At 42.3% G+C, this 18128-nt stretch overlaps 1 protein-coding gene and 1 long non-coding RNA gene across 6 annotated transcripts in view; one reads left to right on the forward strand and one right to left on the reverse strand.

The window, feature by feature from the left end:
• The first annotated feature begins 3704 nt into the window (after positions 1-3704).
• The window catches only part of LOC148026666 (uncharacterized), a 107102-nt gene continuing 92678 nt past the window's right edge, over positions 3705-18128 (forward strand). Inside the window, exons 1-2 of the long non-coding RNA XR_015692865.1 lie at positions 3705-3826; positions 3967-4094. This is a non-coding gene — a long non-coding RNA (uncharacterized LOC148026666). The remainder of the gene's footprint in view (positions 3827-3966; positions 4095-18128) is intronic.
• LOC148026667 (uncharacterized) overlaps positions 4006-18128 on the reverse strand; it is a 248372-nt gene continuing 234249 nt past the window's right edge. For 2 of the 5 annotated variants that reach the window (XM_087691138.1, XM_087691140.1), the window contains 6 exons: positions 6100-6240; positions 5740-5886; positions 5506-5637; positions 5311-5410; positions 4463-5181; positions 4222-4358 (listed from right to left, as the gene is read on the reverse strand). In XM_087691138.1, coding sequence (XP_087547264.1) covers positions 4290-4358; positions 4463-5181; positions 5311-5410; positions 5506-5637; positions 5740-5886; positions 6100-6240 — 1308 coding nt within the window. In that variant the 3' untranslated portion in view covers positions 4222-4289. Of the gene's footprint in view, positions 4144-4221; positions 4359-4462; positions 5182-5310; positions 5411-5505; positions 5638-5739; positions 5887-6099; positions 6241-18128 lie in introns of those variants that run through there. The other 3 variants (XR_015692863.1, XM_087691139.1, XR_015692864.1) reach the window with 3 other exon arrangements.

Raw genomic sequence — 18128 nt, forward strand, 5'->3', positions numbered from 1 at the left:
ATGTGTGTGTATAAGTTTTGAGTAATATTATTTCAACATCCATGTGTTAGATATCTAAAAAATGCATATATATTTCTCTTAGTCTCTCTATGTGTACCTATCTCTATATGCATACTTACATAGATATGTGTGCATTGTGTTTGTATCTCTTTTTTTCTCTCTCACTCTCACTCTATTCATAGGTCTCCCCCCCCCCTTCTCTCTCTCTCCTTGCATGTGTGTGTGTGTGATTTGAGAAATATTATTTCAACATCAATGTGTTAGATATCATTGCTTTGATATTTGTTTTTGCATTTATTTATGGAGTGTCATTGTTTTAAGTCACATTTATGTAAAACTCATGCTTTTGTGCTCTTTGCATAGACCACACTTTTATTGTTATTTCGTAAGCAATGCCTTGAACTAAGAGGAACATGCTAAGAAATGACGTATTAGGGATTCATACAAAACTTCTAGAAAGTACACGAGAAAGACATATGCTTCAAGCAGGAGTGAGAACACAATTTTAGAACATACAAAGGGGGGTTTTCAATTAGAGGCTTTTGGGAACATGGCTACCTTTTGCACCTTATCATGCTTTTGGAGTGTATAATTTTGAATTTCCCTTACTGTATCACCATCAACAAATCTCTTTGGATTGTTTATGCCTGTTCAATGCTTTGCATGGTGGTTTGCATGTGTTATGAATAGGATATTAGCCATAGCATTTTTTGTGTGGAGAATGTACATGTGTCACATGGTGATGCAATTACCAATGTTAATCACAATATCTTAGGAAACATGGGAATCCATAATGATGTGCTTTTAGAGTATCCAACATACCAAAATTATAGAAGTAGTCCTCCAATCAATGGGAGCAATCTTGTGTGCGGTGAGCATGTTGAAGTGACATCTTTTAATTGGTAGTGTGACCAGTATCCCGCTAAAGACCATTGTCATGTCATGGAGGAAGAAGCACAAGTACAAGATGTGGACCACCCATTGTTGAATAGAAAACATTATTCAAGAAGAGCAAGTGATTGGGAAAGAGCAGATGAATGATTTGGAAGAGATAGTACTGCACTAGCTATCCTTATTTCTTGAGAATGGAGGGTAGATAGGAGTGTGGACATTGCTACAATAGCGATTGACCAAGAGCAGTAGAACATGTAGTGGACAACACACATTTAGGTCACTACAACCAACGTGAGCATAGCAGATCATTGACAACATCAAATATGATGAATGCATCACCCTAGCTTCAACAACATCATTGTGAGTTGAGTTTTCTTCATCATCACGTTGTTGTTGATGCCAATATTTGGTTTACAAAGATGCACCTGGGTTGCACAAGGATCAACTTGATTTGCAATGTTGCTACTTAAAACCCTCTACGTTTCTCTATCCAATTAGCTTCCCCATATCCTCCATATTTAGTCTACCTCTTCCTTTTTGCACCAGCGCAAACTATTGCCACAAGGACGCATTGAACAACATGAAGACAAGCTCAATTCTTTGTTGCTTTGAGGAAGCATTGCCTTGTAGTCACTGGAAACTTTGGCTCGAGCATACAAAGTTCAAATCCTCGTAATCACATGAAATTCTTCAGTCTTGATTTCCTTTATCTCCAATGTTCCCCTCTTACCAAAGAAAAAGTCTAGAGTGAGCCTTCATTAGGTCTTGAGATGAGTCAACCTAGTGTTAGAATTTACAATGCAATGTTGATGTACGGATTCAGGATGATGTGAAAGTTTATGCTAACATGAACTTAATGCTAGTGTAAAATGATTTTTGAGAAGGAAGCTATGCTTATCATCATCGAAGTTGTTTTTGAAGTTAAAACTTAAGCTAGTTGAGTTGGTGTGAGCTTGAGAGTAGGGTTGTGTCAAGGGCTACTAATAGCCAGGAGTTTATCATATGTATTGGGTTAGAGTTCGTAGGTTTTGATGGAGATTAAAGCCCGAAGTTACCTTAGCTTCTCTCCCTTTCATTCCGAAACCTTTTTCATAAGACCCCGCATCTTCTCGACCTTCACGCACAACTCCTTCCAACATTTAACTATATTTTGGCAACACTACATGCACATAGTTGTTTGGCTTTGGTAATTGCATCATTAGGGATGGATGCATTGCTATTGACGAATGGTCAAACAACACACTTGAGACTTGGATCCCATTACAATTGGAGGGCCACTCTATAGCCTCATTTTGTGGAATGAAGCTCTGATGATGTACCATTATGCTTTTGAAGCCATGGATAAGAGTTTGTGAGATATCATATATTGCAATTGAACTTTTGGTGGAAAGATTGTGTTTTATGGAGGTGATTTTAGACAGATCTTTCCTATTGTGATCAAGGGAGGTAGGGAGGACATTGTGAGTGTATCCCTTTGTTGCTCAACTTTGTGGCAACATATAAAATTTTTAAAGCCAATGCAAAATATGCAAGTTTGTCAAAATCATGGCTCTATGGGTGAGAAATTCATTAGATGTTTTCAAGATACTTGAGATGGTATTGTCTTGACAAATGCAAAATATGCAAGTTTGTCAAAATCATGGCTCCATGGGTGAGAAATTCATTAGATGTTTTCTAGATATTTGAGATGGTATTGTCTTGACAAATGCTACTAACAGATTTGCATTACCTGCAAGCATGGTTATATAAGGGGGATTAGTTGGGAATCTCATTACATGTGTATAGACTTTTTCAATGTGCATTATCAAGTGGTTTTCTTTGCTGAAAATGTGATTCTTGCTCCAAGGAATGTAACAGTGGAATAGTTGAATTTACAAGCATTGTGTTTGATGGGACAAATGATAATTTAGAAGCATTATGTTTGATGATCAACTTTGATACATTTTATGGACAAGTACTTTGTTTGTTTAGAATATTAAATTGTGAACAATGATCACTAATGCGTTACTAGTTGTTTTGATTTTGTTAAGAATGCATGTCCTCATTAATGACAAATCTCACATAATAAAGAGAAGTGGGGAGTGCTAGTTACCCCTTATGGAGAGAGAGAGAGAGAGGGCACACTACATGTAATCCCTTCATTATCTATAGATCAAGATATTTAAATGAAAGAAAAAATTAACAAACTGCCATTGTAAAATGTACTTGTGAATTGCTTGAAAATTCACTTGGTCCCATTTCTATATGGAGGTCCAAGGACCTACCATTTGAGTGTTCAAACTATAATTTTAAATTTTCAATGAGCTCAAGGATAGTGATATTTATTCCCTTGGACCTCCATTCGAGTGTTTAATCAATAATCACCATTCCATGAGCTAAAGCAAAGTGACATCTATTATGTAAATTCATAAGCTTTTATAACTTACTCGGGAATAATACCATTAAAGATCATCAGTCTATCATATTGTATTAATGAACACATATTCATCATAGAAACCTTACAAACTGGATGTATTATACAATGCCTAGAAAGTCTCTCGTGTATCAAGGATATTGGCAAGAAGTGAGGCATTTGGGAATCTTGGATAAAATTGGAGGGATAAGTTTTACAATCTTAATGGAGGGACATTTTGGGAATTTCGTCTAAAAGTAAGGGTAAATTGGCAAGTTTTTCCTAAATGAAATCGGAGTGTCAAAGCTCCAAATCTGTCATACGTTCTAGAAAATACATGGGTATGCTCGATAGTAGATACTTTTCACTAGACGGGATTCCACACAGTTGAAACTCCCAAATCTTTCTCACTTTTGGGAAAACACATGCTTCGATCCACCGAACTCTCGAGAACTTGGAAGGTCTACAAGGGTACCAAAAGTACACTGCCAACTTCCAGGCGCACATAAACAGATTTTCCATTGTGCCTCAAGATTCCAGGTTGACACTGCTGATTCCTGAACAATAAGGTTGATAGTTGCACGTGTATAGGAAGCCACACTCCATAAGAGATTCTTGTGCAGCATGTAACAAGGTCTTTTTCATTACAAATAGCTCATGTTGGCGTCCACAACTTACAGAAAGGCAGAGCCTCAAATCCTCCTAGAGAGACTGCAGTGGCCTGCAGTCCTACAGAATTTACAAGTTTCTCATCAATCTTTGGGAAACTGCCTGGGTCTCAACCGTCTGCAATATTTGCTCCCACTGGGTATGTTTCTTCTCAGGCTCAGTAATTGCATAAGATGTGAAGCTTTTTCCTGTGATAAGAAGCAATATGTAACTGAAGCTGAACTCATTGACGTTCGCATTTATAGGATATTGTATATAAGAACCCACCCTTACTTCAGAAAACACCCCAATTTGACAGACGATGCATCAGGTCACCTGTCCATTTTCCTGGACTTCAGTTTTTCTCATCTGACTGTCGTTTGCATGGAGTACCTCTTTGCTGTGACCTTGGTCTTGACTTATCCTGCACAGCACAAGTTTATGCATTGTTATGTTCTCTCAAAAATTTTGGGTTCTAAATCCACACCATCAAACTTAACCAAAGTTTTTTCAAACCAGTGACACTACCTCAGACTGACAATCCCGTAGCTGACTCATTATCCGTGCTTGCAGCCTCTGTAACTCTGCTTGTAGGCCATAGCCATCTGCAGTTCCAGTTTCAGGTACAGCATCTGACGGAATAGATTCTTCACCAGGCCTACCCATTGTTGATTCATCACCTGTCCTATCTAAGTTGAGCTCAAAAGGTTCAGTAATGTCTACAGAAGAAGCAGGTCTGGTAGTTGAAAAAAGGGCGAATGATGTGTCCCAATCTGCTGGCTGGCCAGAGTCTTGCTCTGGAACATCCAATGTATTCAGAAACATACTTGGACTTTCACTTGCAATGCCATTGTATGATGCCAACAATGTCGCTGCTTTCTCTAACGCCGTAGCTGGACAAGAATCTTGAAGAGTAACTTCAGCAATTAAGGATTTTGATGGGTCCATCTCTTCAACTGTCTGCCCTTCACCTCCTGACAGCTCACTAATATCTTGATCAGTACTCATTGTCTCCCAAGCATTAGAAGCCTTGTTCTCTGTCTTGGTAGATGGAAGCCTTAAGCAATGTGCTCTTTCAGATAGTCCTTGTTGTAGTGCTGCCTTGGCCTGGGTATACACATGCCTCATTGATTCTTTAAGCTGAATGGCATGAACATGGCTTCGTAAACCAGGAGAGGAATCACACTGTGTAACAGGCCATGTGCTTAAGCTTGATACAAAATTCTTTGACCTATGTAGCTCTTGATCTGAAAGGAAATTAGACAGGAGAAAATTTCTATGAAGTTCTGTCTTAGAACACTCGGTAAGTGCAAGCTAGTTTAGAAGTTCCGTTAACATGGCTGATCATGACAACTAACTTTCCAAACATGAATTACCGGATTTGAGTTTGATTTCATATTCCAGTTTCCGGACAAGATTGTCTTTACTGTCCAGTGCCAATTGGATATCCTGCATTTCTTGTTGGGTCTCACGAATCTGCTCAGTCAAAACCAACATCCACCATGAGCATTTGAAGATTTTATTATTTGTGATGACTAAACAAAGCAGAAGTCTTTTGCACGAGTTCTTACTTCAGTTTGCTTCAGTGCAAGCATATTCTCAAGCTCATGGATTCGTGTATCACGAGCTTCCACAGTTTCTGAAAAGGTGTTATTTGCTGCAGCCAGCTTTCTCTGCAGTTCTCCCAACTCCAGTTCTTTTCTCTGTTGCCAAAAAGCAGTCAATAATGTAGCAAGTTAAAAGTGACAAAACAAAACGTGTGCAAAGGAAAAATTAATGGGACTGACAATCCCTGCTCAGCATACCCTGCAATTTCCTTCTAGGGTGGCATATTGGCTTTCCCTATCCTCCAACAATTTCCGCAATGAGCTTGAAATTTTGAAGGCACTGCTTAGTTTCTCTTGAGATTCATCAGAAGCTCCCTCAAGCTTTTCTGCTGTCTCCTTCAGGGCCTGCATGTGGTTCAACATTGATATTTCCACAATGAGATCAACATCTACAATGATAGATCTGAAAAGAAGCCACTGAGATTACTTTCATAGTGGTGACAACCACAGCTTTTCTTTGGTGACTGAAATTCAGACAAAGCAAAGATGCAAAGATAAACATCAGAACAAAAAAATTCTACTTGATTTTAGATGCGGTAAAGTGTTGCAAAACACAACCTTTTCATACGATTTCAACTGTGATGTCTTTTCAGCAAGTTGTATTTGTAAATCATGGACAGCTTGCTCCATGTTTTGTATTTCCAAAGTGTTATGTACCTCCTCAGCAGTATCTTCAGCATTTTTCATCTGCAGCTTTTTCTGCAAAGGTAATAGTAGGCTCTCATGATTTTCAGGGAAGTCAAGAACACAAACCTTAAACTTTCTAACTGAAATAACATCACAAATTATCCATTTCAGAAAACAGGCTGATAAGTGTACAGTCCTCTAGCTGAAGCCAAAGCAAGTCACTGTACAGGGGTTACTGTTGATGCCATGCAGATAACAGTCAAACAAGATAAAGTCAAATGACAGAACTGGTGTTTCCTAAAGGGATGGAACTAAGTTAACTGACCACACCATGAAAACTCCATCCCTGAGGATATCTGAAAGGCTCAACTCAACCAGTTTCTCACTGTATTATTGGACACTTTATCATGCATGTTTGACCATGAGGCCATCACCCTTATCAACATCTCTATCTTTCAGCCTCCCTCCGCATTGCCTCACACTAATCTTCCTTGCCTCATCCCCACTGTTTGCCATGTGCTGGTCTTTTTCACCATCCTTGCTCCTGCCTGACCTTGTGCCTGTGATGTCTGCTTGCCTCCTTCACGATTCCATCCAAGCCGCTCTTATTGGCACCCTAGCTAGGGTTACGCAAGTGGTAGCCCAAGGAAGGGGTCCTTCAAGATGCAATTCAACTCACCCAAGCAAGAGATGACATTCGCCACCAGCCTGCTCAATGTCAGATCTTCAATAGCATACTTTGGCAAATGGGTTGAAGGCTATGACTATTTTACACTCGAGGATAGCACAACCATTAGGGGAAATATGGACTAAAAAAGGGCCCTATAGATTTGGCTTTAATGACTCTTCTAATCAAGAACAATTTGAGGTGGACCAATAGGAGAGGGGGTGGTGCGCACATTTTATCCGGTTTTCTAAGACCTTGGGTGGTTTAAAAATCCATAAAAGAAGGCACTTTTCAGTCATGGTTTGACAATATGTGAATTTCCTGATTTTAAAATCCACTTTTCCAATTCAAAAAAAAGGTTTCTAATAGCCCAAGTTGCAAGCTTGAAAGGCAGGCAACAACCAAATTATGCCATGTGGCAAGTGCGACAATCAAGGCCATGATGGAGATTCCGAAAAGTGTGATTTTCAAATTGCGTGCCAATTGGGACGTGAACCCACTACCCCAAGTTTATGGGCCCTACCTCTTACCACTAACATAAGAGCCCAGTGGTGATATGACACATCATTTCACATGAATTATTATGTAACAGAAGTCCTCTTTTATTCCTATTTTTTCATATTTTAAATTCAAAACCACTAGCAGTTCCACAAAAAACCGGGTTCTACCCCATCATGATATCTAGGCCCACTAATATTCCGTAGATTAGAAAAAGTAATCTCCCCCTAATCTCATCCTTATAAGGCCCTTTTCAAGTCTATATTTCTCCCCCTAATCTCATCCTCCCCCTAATCTCATCCTTAACAGGTCCTTTTCAAGTCTATATTTCTCCCCCTAATCTCATCCTTATGAGGCCCTTTTCAAGTCCATATTTCCCCTAATGCATCACCATCTCCTTTGAGGCCTTGACAAGTACTTGACTCCTGATCCAAGATTTGTAGAGAGTTCAGCCACTCATGTAAAGAGACTAAATCTTTTACGATGTGGCCTCGGAGGATCCCCACTCCTAGCTGTTAGTCACTACAAGATATCTTAATACCCTTGAACCATCGGGATTCCATCCATTCATGGGAACTCCAAATTTAGCTAGTCTCATATTAAAACCTCCCTTGGTAGTGTTTTGCTTTCAAGATGATGAGCCTCTTGTAGTAGACCACCCTAGGGTTCTTACACGTGTATTGTAATGACTAGACCATACGTAGGGGGTAGAACATGGATAAATATCCTAGCCAACTCCTTGCTAGTCTTCATTATTTGAACCTTGCCACTTGATTACACAGATGCTTCATTCACATAATGTAGTTCTCCATAGCATCTCCTTCAAAAAGCTTCTATATTGCCAGCTTATTCTCATAGTTGCCTTCATATGACGTTCGGACAAGTTCATACCATACATGCTCGTACGGAATCGTACGAATTCATATGTGATTTTAGGTGCATTTTTCCACCATCCCGTGGATGAAAACCGGTTATGCAGAATGATTTCGGCGCATTTTCGTGGGGGCCTGGGATAGTGTCTAGCAAAAAGAGACGGGTGTTGGACTTCGGGCACATTTGCACTCTCTCTCAAGTCTCACTCTCTCCTCAAGGCTCATCCCCACTCTTGTCTCTCCAAGCATCAATCTCCCATTTCCTCCCTCTTCAAGCATCATCTCCACTTCCCCTCTCCTCTTCCCCCCATCCTCTCCCTCTTGAAACATTATCTCCCCACCCCATCCCTCTTGGGTCTTCAAGCCTCTACAACTCTCTCTCTCTCTCTCTCTCTCTCTCTCTCTCTCTCTCTCTCTGTATATTACGACATACGAGGTAGATACCACTGTCTGTTTCGAGAGGGTTTTGGACCCCTGAGACGGATCATGCAGTATGAGGATCAGAGATGCTTGGGATTTTTCCTCTTGGAGCTCCAGAGGCGCAGAGCAACAATTCTACGGAGTAGGAGGCCCCCACAGCTCGGCTCACATAGACAGAGAGCAGTCACTGACTTTTTCATGGATACACGACAGAGTATGGCAGATACCACTACTACTGCCACACAGCCTACAGGAGTACATTATCATTGGACCTCATCTTCTGTAGGTGTCCCTTTGGATAGAGCAGTGGCACTTAGCCGGTCTAGGCGCCCACGTCCACCCGGACGAAGGCCTAGACATCCACACCACAGACAAATTAAAGCCATCATTGAGCGCCACAGGAGACAGATGCCAAGACGCCTCAGCTATGCAGAGATACACCTCCCTAGAGAACAGACATATCATTGATGGAGAGTTTTCCTTTCTCTACTCTCACTTTCAGATCACTGACATGTTTCCCTTTTATGGGACACTATTTCATTTCCTTTTCAGTCTTATAGGCATGTTTTTCATCTTTTTTCTCGTTCTAGATGAGAAACACACCATCATTGTATGTACTGCTTTGGTCTCATAGGCCACATTGGCCTTTTAGAGACGTTAATATACTCTCTCTCTCTCTCTCTCTCTCTCTCTCTTTTCGTAATGGATGTTATATTTATATTTATAAAGTACTAAACGGCAAAAGAGTTACAAAAGTCATGGCAAAGACGCAGATGAAATTGCCATATGCCAGGGAAGTAAGTCCTCCCGAGGGAGTAAGTCAGAGTGCTGAATGAGATCTATCTGCCAATGCAAGAGACCTTTAAGCCTAGCAATATGTCCCTGAACATTAGAGGCTGAATAAAAAAGAAAAGCATTCTGAATGGTCCAATTGTGCCAACAGCCCCAGTATCTAAGAAAGTGAAACAAGATCTTCATATGCGAATGTGCCGGTGTGGGGTATTTGGGCCGCACAAAAACCCAATCAAAAGGGCTTAGCGAGAAACCAACCACTGCTCGCCAAACCGCTGACAAGAGTGACCAGATTTTCTTAGCGAGAGGGCAAGAAATAAATCGATGACGGGCCGATTCCACACTGGTGGTGCAAAATAAACAATTGCCGTTGGAGATTCGACGCTTGGAAAGGGCTGAAGCAAGAGGAAGACCACCAATCATCACCCTCCAAAGAAAGACCTTGCATTTGAAAGGTGTCTTGTTCAACCAACCCTCCATCACAGTTACCTTCCACCATGACTGAGATTTATGCAATTCCCATACAGTGTTAGCTTTAGTAACCAGCCATTGATGATCTTTAATCAGAAGATGATACACCTGGTTAGCTGAGGCCTTTTCCAAATTCAGCCGGCCTACAAAGTGCCAGTCTTGCCAGGGACGATCCGAAGCAAGGGCAGGAAAGGGTTGTCTGCTCTGGAGCACCATCAAAAGCTGTCCCCATAAATCACGGTATCCACGAGGGATCCTAAAAAGCCTACTGGCTGTACGAAACGATATCAACACATTGCGACTGGCAAGGGTGGCATCTGCAACTGAAGTCAAGCCCAAACGTGCCATGCGGTTAAATTTTGGTCTGAGCTCATGTTTGCCTTCCCAAGAAAGTAATCACGAGGCTGCCAACAATTCCAGTTGAAAAGAGTTAGTAGCTAAGCGGTCCTCCGCTGGATGCCACTGAGCCTTTTGGAGAACCAATTTCCAGGAACATACCAAATGAGCAAGCAGAGATGATGATGGACTAGAAAATCGAGAGTCTGCATTAAGAACATGTCACCAGGAGCTCCGAATTTGGGTATTACCATGCACAACCTCAAGAAAATAACAGGCTATAAAGACCCACGGGTGATGATCCAAGTACATGGCACGAAAAAGAGACCAACGGAGTGCCAGCATATGAGTTTCGGCATCCAAAATAGCCCCACCACCCATGCGTTTGGGGGTACATGCATGCGACCAAGAAATCCATGAAATGCCTGCATGCAAGGAGTCCTTCCATAACATGAAGCGAATGTATTGAACTCTCTCTCTCTCTCTCTCTCTCTCTCTCTCTCTCTCTCTCCGGTGGAAGCGACCTCACACATATACAGCACTACTGTGCGAGATGCATTGAGGGAGCTAGATACACAGGCCTCTCTGGATGAGTTTACAGGACAGCTGGCCGAGATAATATACACTTCAGCAGCCTATGCTTTCCCACACACTACACCGTTAGATAAACCTCCACGAGGTAATGCCCCACAGAATGGTTGGTATGATGATGAGTGCAGAGAGACACGAGCACACTTTCAGCGAGAGGTGGCACTTGGCATATGTACACATAAGCATGCTCGAATACTCTTCAGACAATTGGTACGCAAAAAAGAAGCAGGAATACCTGAGCAGACTAGAAACAGAAATGTATTCCATGTTCTTGGGACAGGACAGCAAGAGAGCATGGAAAAAGATGCATGAGAACCAGCCACCCCTACAGATTACTAGACCGGATGATTGGCATGGATATGCTTGCACACTCTATAATGTTCTTGGCCAAGAGCCTATGCCACTCCCCTCAACCTCAAGACCAGCAAATTGCAGATTTTTCACAGAAAAAAAAGTGAGGAATGCCATATGGAAACTGAAAAATGGAAAAGCCCAAGATCATGATGGTTTAGTAGCTGAACACTTCGCGCATGCTTATGATATCTTGGCACCAACGCTGGCTCACATCTTTAATAGGGCAGTTTGTGAGGGATTTCCAACCTGTTGGTCAGACCATATTATTGTGCCGCTCTTTAAGAGTGGAGACCCCGCGCTACCTAGTAACTATCGAACTATCATGATTGGACACATGCTGGCCAAAATATATGGCTCTATCGTGGAACAAGCATTGAGTGAATGGGCCGAGATACATGGCTTGAGATCAAAAGGCTAGGCTGGCTTCAGGAGGGGATATACAACTCTAGACCATATCTTTACATTGAGGGCAATCATCGAAGAAGGCAAGGCATTCAAGAAAAAGATCTACTGCTGTTTTGTGGACTTTCGCAAGGCCTTTGACACAGTGCCACGTGCTAGACTCATGAGAAGAATGCAAAACATTGATGTGCCTGTAGAGATACAGTGGAGTATCTATGCCTTGTATGAGACAGTGACGGGCAGAGTACGAACACCTGAGGGCATCTCAGATACAGTCAATAGCACCATTGGGGTGAAACAAGGCTGTCCACTTTCACCGTTGGGTTGTACATAGATGAAATTTCAGAATATGTGGACAGAACTATTGGAGCCGGAGCCAGCCTAGCTGGAGTGCTGATACCATTACTGCTTTATGCCGATGATATTGTACTTATATCTGACTCACCTGAGGGACTAAATAGACACTTGGATGCATTATCAACTTTTTGCAGAGATAGAGATCTTAAGGTGAACCTTGGGAAAACTAAATTTATGGTATTTAACACTTCAGTTGTTTGGGTGACAAGAGCTGAGCACCAGTTTACTTTTGATGGAGAGCCAGTGGAGATGGTTAGGCAGTATGTCTATTTGGGGGTCACATTGAAGGGACCACAGTTCTCTTGGAGAGAGACATCAGAGGCTCGTTTGGCAAAAGCATATGCAGCCGTAGGTGCATTGGCAGCTATTTGGGGTCCGAGTCTCTTTCACACGAGGAGACAGCCTTTGGGAGACCAGGATGGACCAGAGAAGGAATACTATGACGGGTGGAAGCATATGGAAAGACCACTGGTCATGATGATCTCACGTATGATACGAGCGAAAAGCTCAACCCCACATGAGATTATCAGAGCTGAGTTGGGAGCATCACCCATGGTGGCTGAGGCCTTGGTCCAGGCAGTGACTTTCATACATAGACTATGGGAGCTCCCCCAAGATAGATACCCACGGCTAGCCTTGGCCTCTTCTAGACAACTAGCAGTAGATGGTGACAGACATTGTTGGTATGCTCAGATGCTTAGATGAGTACATGGATGAGTCTACATGGGCTGCAGATTGACAGACTACCCCCCTTTGACTATAGCCTGGATTGCCCTACACTTGACCTAAGCCGATCATAGCTAAACCATGTGATCAGAGCAGACATATTGAAGTTAGATACGGAGAAGACCTGGACCCGACCCCCCTCCTCCCATGGCACGAGGATGGCACACTACCAGACCCACTTCCTTCAGGTATCTGGGGATGGTTTCATCACCCGACCCAATTACATGGACACACAACTGCCTTATGGACTACGCACAGTTATTGGTCAGATCCGCACCTCATCCCACCACCTGAGGATTGAGACATGCAGATGGGAGGGTATACAGATAGAGGAACGCATATGCCCACTATGCGACAGAGAGCCAAAGATAGAGGAACACTACATCTGCCGATGCAATGTATATTATGATATACGAGGTAGACACCACTGTCTGTTTAGAGAGGGTTTTGGACCCCTGAGATGGATCATGCAGTTTGAGGATCAGAGATGCTTGGGATTCTTCCTCTTAGAGCTCCAGAGGCGCAGAGCAACAATTCTACGGAGTAGGAGGACCCCACAGCTCGGCTCACATAGACAGAGGATTGAGACAGGCAGATGGGAGGGTATACAGACAGAGGAACGCATATGCCCACTATGCGACAGAGAGCCAGAGATAGAGGAACACTACATCTGCCGATGCACTGTATATTATGATATACAAGGTAGATACCACTATCTGTTTTGAGAGGGTTTGGGACCCTTGAGACGGATCATGCAGTTCGAGGATCAGAGATGCTTGGGATTCTTCCTCCTGGAGCTCCAGAGGCGCAGAGCAACAATTCTACGGAGTAGGAGGACCCCACAGCTCGGCTCACATAGACAGAGAGCAGCCATTGACTTTTTCATTGATACACAACAAAGTATGGCAGATACCACTACTACTGCCACATAGCCTACAGGAGTACATCATCATTGGACCTCATCTTCTATAGGTGTCCCTTTGGATAGAGCAGTGGCACTTAGCCGGTCTAGGCGCTCACGTCCACCTGGACGAAGGCCTAGACATCCACACCATAGACAAATTAAAGCCATCATTGAGCGCCACCGGAGACAGATGCCGAGACACCTCAGCCATGCAGAGATACACCTCCTTAGAGGACAAACATATCATTGATGGAGAGTTTTCCTTTTTCTACTTTCACTTTTAGATCATTGACATGTTTCCCTTTTATAGGACACTATTTCATTTTTTCAATCTTATAGGCATGTTTTTCATCCTTTCTCGTTCCAGATGAGAAACACACCATCATTGTATGTATTGCTTTGGTCTCATAGGCCACATTGGCCTTCTAGAGACGTTAATACTCTCTCTCTCTCTCTCTTCCCCCCCCCCCCCCGGTCCCCTCCCTCTTCAAGCATCTTCGTGATTAGAGTGATCGACTCTCGACTCTCTCCTCTCCATCGGGCCTTGTCTTGATGCCTTGGCATCATGATACACGAGAAGCATGAGGCCTTCAACTTGCATGCCATCCATGTGGAGAAGGAAGTGGCGTATCGATGATGGCACCTAGACCTATGTCTACTCATGAGGAAGCCTCAAATGTAGGCATATCTTCAACCGATGCAAGTAAGGCCTCCACCATTGGTGGTACTGACTCCACATCTACTTCTGGATTTGGCATCGGCAAAAGATAGAGATTTGAGGCTCATGCGGCACCGGATAGACAATCCTCTCTCTCTCAAGCTCACGGTCATATGCTTGGATCGGTTGTCTTTCTTTCAGAAAGGCAACAACAAGTGGATATTGAGATTGCATGCACAATGACTGAGTGCAATCTTGCATTCAATATCCTAAAGCATGAGCAATGGAGAAAGATGGTAATAATCATTGCCAATGTGGTCCCATGTGAAGGATGGAGTGGTGTTACACACAATGACATGAAGACAAAGAAGATTGATGAAGAGAAGGAGAGGATTGATAAAGCTCTTAATCCTATTCAGATCGCATGGACAAGATACGATTGCTCCATTCTCACCGACGGATGAAGAGATTGTAGGAAATGGGGCATCATCAACATACTCGTTTCATGTCCACTTGGCACATATTTTTTGCAGGCCGTAGACATCGACAAGAGGGGAAGCAAAACAACCGGCACATTCATCTATTGCCACATTCAACAAGCTATCATTGAGGTGTACATTGTCTTTTAAATTTTAAAGTTGTTGCTTTCATTATTATAATTTTGAATTCATGTCCCCCCAAAGCTTTCCTTATCATAATTTTCAATTTGTGCCATGTATGATGTGGTTGTAGGCGAGCCCATCAAATTTGGTGCAAGTTGTTACCAACAATGTATCTAATTGTCGGTGCATGGGCCGTTTGCTTGAGGTTGAGTTTCCTTCGATTGTGTGGACTCCATGTGCAAGTCATTGTTTGGACTTGCTCATGGAGGACATAGGAAAGTTCAAATGGATGAAGAGGGTGGTGCATAAGGCTACATTTGTTGTCACCTACTTCACGGTGAAGGTGAAGGTGCTTGCAATGTATCGCGAGCATAGTACGCTTGAGTTGAAGAAGCCTTCTTTAACTTGCTTTGCTTATATGTGGTTGTTGTTGGAGCACCTCTATGAGGTGCGGTTTGCTGCCCTATGCCAGATGGTGGTGTCCACACTCTATGGAATGAGTGGGATGAGCGTGAGATATGTGAGAGAGGACAGGATTGAAGCTCAGCACAGAAAACCAGTAGACAGAGAGTGAAAAATGACACCCAATGCGATAGATTGAAAGAGTGTAAGCTGAAAGTACAAGGTACAACCCTTAAACCTTAGGGTTGTAGGGGGGTTCACACCCGAACACGGTAAGTGCCCGTAAGTGTGTGTTATAAGCACATACGAAATAATACCATAAGTGTAGGGGAAAAAACCTCTCCTATCGAGAGTAGAAAGTGCCCCAGTGTAAGTGAGGCATGAGTGAAATACCCAACAAACCCCCTTGGAGTGAAGAGTGATCATGAGTACAAGGATCATCCGCCACCAAAGGAGATCAAATTTAAAGCATTGCGAAATGCTTCAAATTTTTCGCGAGGAAGAGCTTTGGTGAAGATGTTTGCCACATTACTGGTGGTAGGCCAATAGACAAGGCTGATATCACCTCATAGTTGTTAGGTACGAAAGGTACGATACGATAAAATACGGTACTAAATGGTACCTTAAGATTATAAGGTACAGTACGATATTAGTACGACAAAAAAATAACTTGATTATTTTAGATAAAAGATAATAGAATAGATATTTCAAGTCTAAATAGCAATGCTATTAGAGCATATAAGATGAGTACTTGAGGGTAACATGCCCAAACCTAATGCGGAATGCACAACATGCGCTACTGCTACCTACAACTTATAACTACATAGATGGGAGTGGATACATCATACATGCATGATCATACAAATAAGAGAAGTGTGGGATTGAGAGAGAGAAGGTTGAGAGATTGTTTGAATCTCAAATAACCTAATCTCATGGGAGAATGATATTAATATAAGGAGCATTTAGCTCGTCCCAAAGTGTAGTTCGAATGGGAAAGATGCATCCATTAAGTTGGTACCTTGTGGTACTAATACGTAAGGTACGGTACCTAAAGTATGGTATAGTATCAAACCTTTCGTACGTGGTACTAGTGCAGCTAGAGAGAGGAAGAGGCTAGAGAGAGAGAGAGAGAGAGAGAGAGAGAGAGAGAGAGAGAGAGAGAGGCTTGGGGGAGAAATAAGATAGAAAGAAGAAAAAAAAAAGAAAGGAAAAAGAAAAAAAAAAGCTGTAGACTTAAAGTAGAGTGGAAAAAAAGTGCCCATTTTTTCATACTAAATCGTACGGATACGTACCGTACCGTACGGATACGTACCGTACGGATCAGTCTGTACTGTGTACGGAGACAACCTGTATCACTTGTATGTAGCATGAAACACTGGGTTCTGTGCCACTGCAATGACACTCTTAACTGTCAGTGAACAAAGGGACTGTCAGTGAACAAAGGAGTAGACTCCGTAACAAATACATCCAGATCAGCTAGCAAGCGTCTAATCCATATGCATTCAACTATGGTAGTGAAAGTTGCCTTGTATTTAGCTTCACATGACGATGTGGCAACAGTGGACTGTTTCTTGCTAAGCCAAGATATGCAAGACGAGCCAAGAAAGAAACAATTGCCACTAGTGGAGTGATGTGAATCATAATCACCAGCCCAATCAGAATCATTGTAAGCATGTAACTGCAATGGTCCCCCCTTGGCATAAAGCAATCCAATAGATCTAGTATCCTGCAAGTAACGGAAGACACGCTTAACAGCTTACTAATGTGATATGCGTGGCTGATCCATATATCTGCTTAGGGCTGAAACTGCAAACTATATGTCTGGCCTAGTGTTGCATAAGTAAATAAGACATCCAACTGCTGGAGCATATGTGTGTATATCAAACAAATCACTGCTATCATATAATGACAGTTTAAGTCCAGGATCCATTGGTGTACAAACTGGCTTGCAATCTTGTAAGACAAACTTCTCAAGAAGTTTACCTATGTATCTTGACTGTGATAACCCAATACCTCTAGCATCATGTATGAACTGAATGCCCAAGTAATAATGCAAAGACCCCAAGTCTGCTGACATGTCAAAAGTTTACTGCAAATTTTGTTTAAATTTTGAAATTTGATCAGCATGTGTCCCTGTAAGCAAGAGATCATCAACATAAAGGCAAATGATCAGTATGGATCCCCCCCCTTTATATACGTATTGGATAGACTTAGATGAGTTGTTTATGAACCCTTGGCTAAGCAAGAAAGCATCGATCTTTGCATACCAAGCTCTAGGAGCTTGTTTCAAACCATACAAAGCTTTTTTCAGCTTGTAGACCAAGTGTTCTAAGCCCTCAACTGCAAAACCAATGGGCTGCTGTACATATACTTTCTCATGAAGTTCCCCATGTAAAATGCAGTTTTAATATCCAACTGATGCACAATCCATCCATAATGAGCAGCCAAAGCAACCATAGACCTGATGGTCGTTATACGGGAAGTAGGAGCAAATGTCTCCTCATAGTCAATGCCTTTTTTCTGTGCATAGCCTTTAGCTACAAGCCTTGCCTTGTATTTGTCAATGGATGCATCTACATTCCGTTTCAGCTTGTAGACCCATTTTGTTCCAATGGCTTTCTTCCCAAATGGCAAAGACACCAAATCCCATGTTTGATTCTTAGTGATAGAATCCAATTCAGCTTTCATTGTTGCCATCCAATGCACACTCTGTTGTGCATCTTCAAAACATTCAGGCTCCTCTTTATCAAGGGTGCTTGCTGCCATAACGAACTCCATGGTATGTGCAGTATCATGCATACGAGCTTGCCTTCTAGTACGACCGACCATGGGTGCATCTAGATGACTATCTTTCATAGTTTGTAAATACCATTTAGGCATTTGTCTTGCCTCCTGACTGTGCATAAGC

This window comes from Lygodium microphyllum, chromosome 13, assembly GCF_053477565.2.
Source record: "Lygodium microphyllum isolate KBCC chromosome 13, Lygodium_microphyllum_v1.1.10, whole genome shotgun sequence".
NCBI lineage: Eukaryota > Viridiplantae > Streptophyta > Polypodiopsida > Schizaeales > Lygodiaceae > Lygodium > Lygodium microphyllum.